The 2,878-nt window shown below is 34.3% G+C and overlaps 2 protein-coding genes across 2 annotated transcripts in view; both read left to right on the top strand.

Annotated features, from left to right (window-relative positions):
- LOC109583980 (uncharacterized) overlaps window positions 1-664 on the top strand; it is an 8,118-nt gene extending 7,454 nt beyond the window's left edge. The window contains exon 8 of the mRNA XM_019999528.1: window positions 649-664. Coding sequence (XP_019855087.1) covers window positions 649-664 — 16 coding nt within the window. The remainder of the gene's footprint in view (window positions 1-648) is intronic.
- Window positions 665-1,104: 440 nt separating this feature from the next.
- LOC109583979 (adhesion G-protein coupled receptor G2-like) overlaps window positions 1,105-2,878 on the top strand; it is a 13,529-nt gene continuing 11,755 nt past the window's right edge. The window contains exon 1 of the mRNA XM_019999527.1: window positions 1,105-1,159. The gene's annotated coding sequence lies outside the window, so the exon portion shown is untranslated. The remainder of the gene's footprint in view (window positions 1,160-2,878) is intronic.

The raw sequence follows: 2,878 nt of genomic DNA, 5'->3' as shown, positions 1-2,878 counted from the left end.
CTTATTCTCTACTAATTATCACTTTGTTTAGCAAAATAATGTAGTTTTTGTCATTAAAATTAGCTATAATGATGAATTAAACCATGTCATAATTACTAAATAACTATTAATTAACTGCTAATTATGATGATGTCATCTTCCGGTTAGAAATTCTAGTAGGGCATTGCCCTCAATGCCTGCCCCTGCAGCCGCCTATGCTTGGTATTGCTCTATTTTCTACCTTTTTTAAAGTAATAATAACATAAACAATTAACTCAGTAATAATTGCTGATGTAGATTAGATCTAAATCTGCTTCCTACTATACTAAAAATAATTATTAAAATTTAAAAGTATTTTAAATTTTACTTTGTGTTACATTGAATTAATTTACTATTTAAATTTATAATCAATAAATCAATCAATGCAATGTGCACTACCACAGACTTTCATATAGTACAGGATATTTAACTAAGAGAGAATTCTAGTGTGGACATACAATTGTGGGACAAGTGTTTCTTGGTTGTGGTGACTGATTTGTATAATAATTATTACAGTATAAAATGAATATATTTTTGGTTAGTGTTAGCAACAGAATCCATGAGTTCAATTAGCTAGAACCAATAGTCTATTAATTTTATAAACCCATTTACACTATGCTCTTAAAGCAGTTTGAAACTGGTTTAAGAAATAAACCAGACTTCTATGTGTGGACAATTTCAATGCAACCAACTGATCTAAACCACCTCAGGTATAGGTGGTTTGAGATAATCAAACTGGTGTAAACAGGACTAATATCACACATGTATTAATTTCCTGTTGTATACTGAAGCCACCGTGCACACTTGATGTACCGTCTATCTGGAAATTTTTACTGTGATTTAAATTTTACTGAATTAGAATTTTGCAAAAAAATTAGATCATCCATATAGTTACATGCCACATTCAAAAATACATGACACAGTCTTATTTAGGAAAAATTAAATCACAGTACAATTTTAAAACACAAAATTTTCTACCACATTAATTTCCTGATCCACGGTATTTGACTGCCAGCTACTAACATTAGATCAATATTTTCCCTCTCTCTCATTCTTTCTGGTGGGTCAATAATGTATTCATTCTCAAGAGTTTGGGGAGCAGTAGCTCTATTCCTGTGTCTTTTATCTGTTGCAGACTCACGTGAGTTGATTTATTACTAAATTCTGTGCATGCATTCACTCCTGGTTGCTTGCTTGTATTGTTACTGTAATTTTATCCTGATTTTTTGTGACAATGACATTGGCATGCTATGTTTCTAAATAGCAATATACTAGTTTTGTGTTAAAAAGCAGAATTTGAATTATTGCAAATTTGTATGCATATCATAGTACTGCATGCAATGGTATGTTTCATCGCCCACGCCGTAGGCTTATAGGCGAGGGTATGGTACTGCGCTCGTCGTGTCAGTGTGTGTTTGCAAGATGGCTTTTTCCCCTCCGTTTTCACATCCTTGCTGCTCTTTGCTCAGATCTTGAGGAGTCCAATTGTCAACTAAAATGGTTCCTAAAAGTTGTTTTCCTTCGCTTTACTTCTTTTTCCGTCTTCTCCTATCCCGCAGCATGAGCCAGTAATGTTACTAAACATAGTCGGGATTTCCTGCAACTCTCTCATGACGAAGGTACACATCAAACCATAGATACTATATACCCCTGGATATGAAACACGGCCCGACCGGATGTTCTGAGGCTTGTTTCACCGGAAATATGTCATATTACGTTTTCATTCAGAATAAAAATAAAACAATGATAAAAAGTATTATTATTATTGCTAATAAAAGTGTGATTTTATGTACAATAATACAATAAAACTTGACATTTATCATGCATTATAATTGCTGAAACTTTCCTTTTCTTTTAGTATATGCAGTCTACCAATGCATGACTTTCCCATCTCTTGTCACCTAAAAATGATGATTTTGACAACACAATTGCACCAAAACTAAAAATACACTCCTTTTGAGAATAGGCCCACTACAACTACCTATTCTCAAGCTACAAAACCATATAGAAAAAGTTCCAATTAAGTCAAGTATTACAAAGAAAAATTGGCTAGAAAGGTGGGGCTTGAAAAACCAAGATTTAGAAAATAACAGCTCTTTTACTTAACACAAACTCTAAATAATAGCCCCACTACAACTAGTAAACAATAACCTATCAGTACAATAAAAAATGTTAGCCTAATTCAACAGAGTTAAGCTAAAAAAGTGGCTTGAGTGAAATGTACACAACAAGTAGGCTATGACATCCATTGTAGAACTAAAATATGCACTCAAACTATCGTTTATGAGCATTATTTCAATATATAAAGGCTTTGCAAAGTCCTCTGAGGGATCATTCAGCTATTTTAACAAACGAATAGGCTACTGTGATTGTTTTACTTACCCTGGCAGCCATGAATGCAGCGAAACAAGGGTGAGGACAGCCGGATGTGACGTTTATGACGTTTCCTTATGGGATTTTATATGTGTGCATAGAGGAGTTTCGTATCCAGGGGTAGATTATATAGTATCTATGATCAAACGATAGATTTTAATTTTAGGAAATTTGTCTCAAATTCGGTACGGTCTCAAATGCGGACCGGACGGACCCGCCCGGACCAAAAATTTTGTAGACTAAAAAAAATTTGGCGGGCCGCAGCGGACCGCAACGGACCCGCTCTGCAACAGCTGGCGGGTTTTCATTACAGTTTAATAATGATTCCAAGCAGCATTATTCAAGGATGTGTTGCTCTTCTTGCTAAATTTTCTAGCTTAGATCTCGCCATATTATGATTCTTGGAATTTATTAAAGTGAGATACGAGTTCAAATTTCACTGTTGCATTTAAATGATTTTTATATAGTGATCAAGTCAGCCTGTCAG

This window comes from Amphimedon queenslandica, unplaced genomic scaffold (genome assembly GCF_000090795.2).
Source record: "Amphimedon queenslandica unplaced genomic scaffold, v1.1 AMPQUscaffold_13258, whole genome shotgun sequence".
In the NCBI taxonomy this organism is placed as follows: Eukaryota; Metazoa; Porifera; class Demospongiae; order Haplosclerida; family Niphatidae; genus Amphimedon; species Amphimedon queenslandica.
Note: the sequence above shows the minus strand (reverse complement) of the source record. Positions and strands in the feature narration are given on the sequence as shown.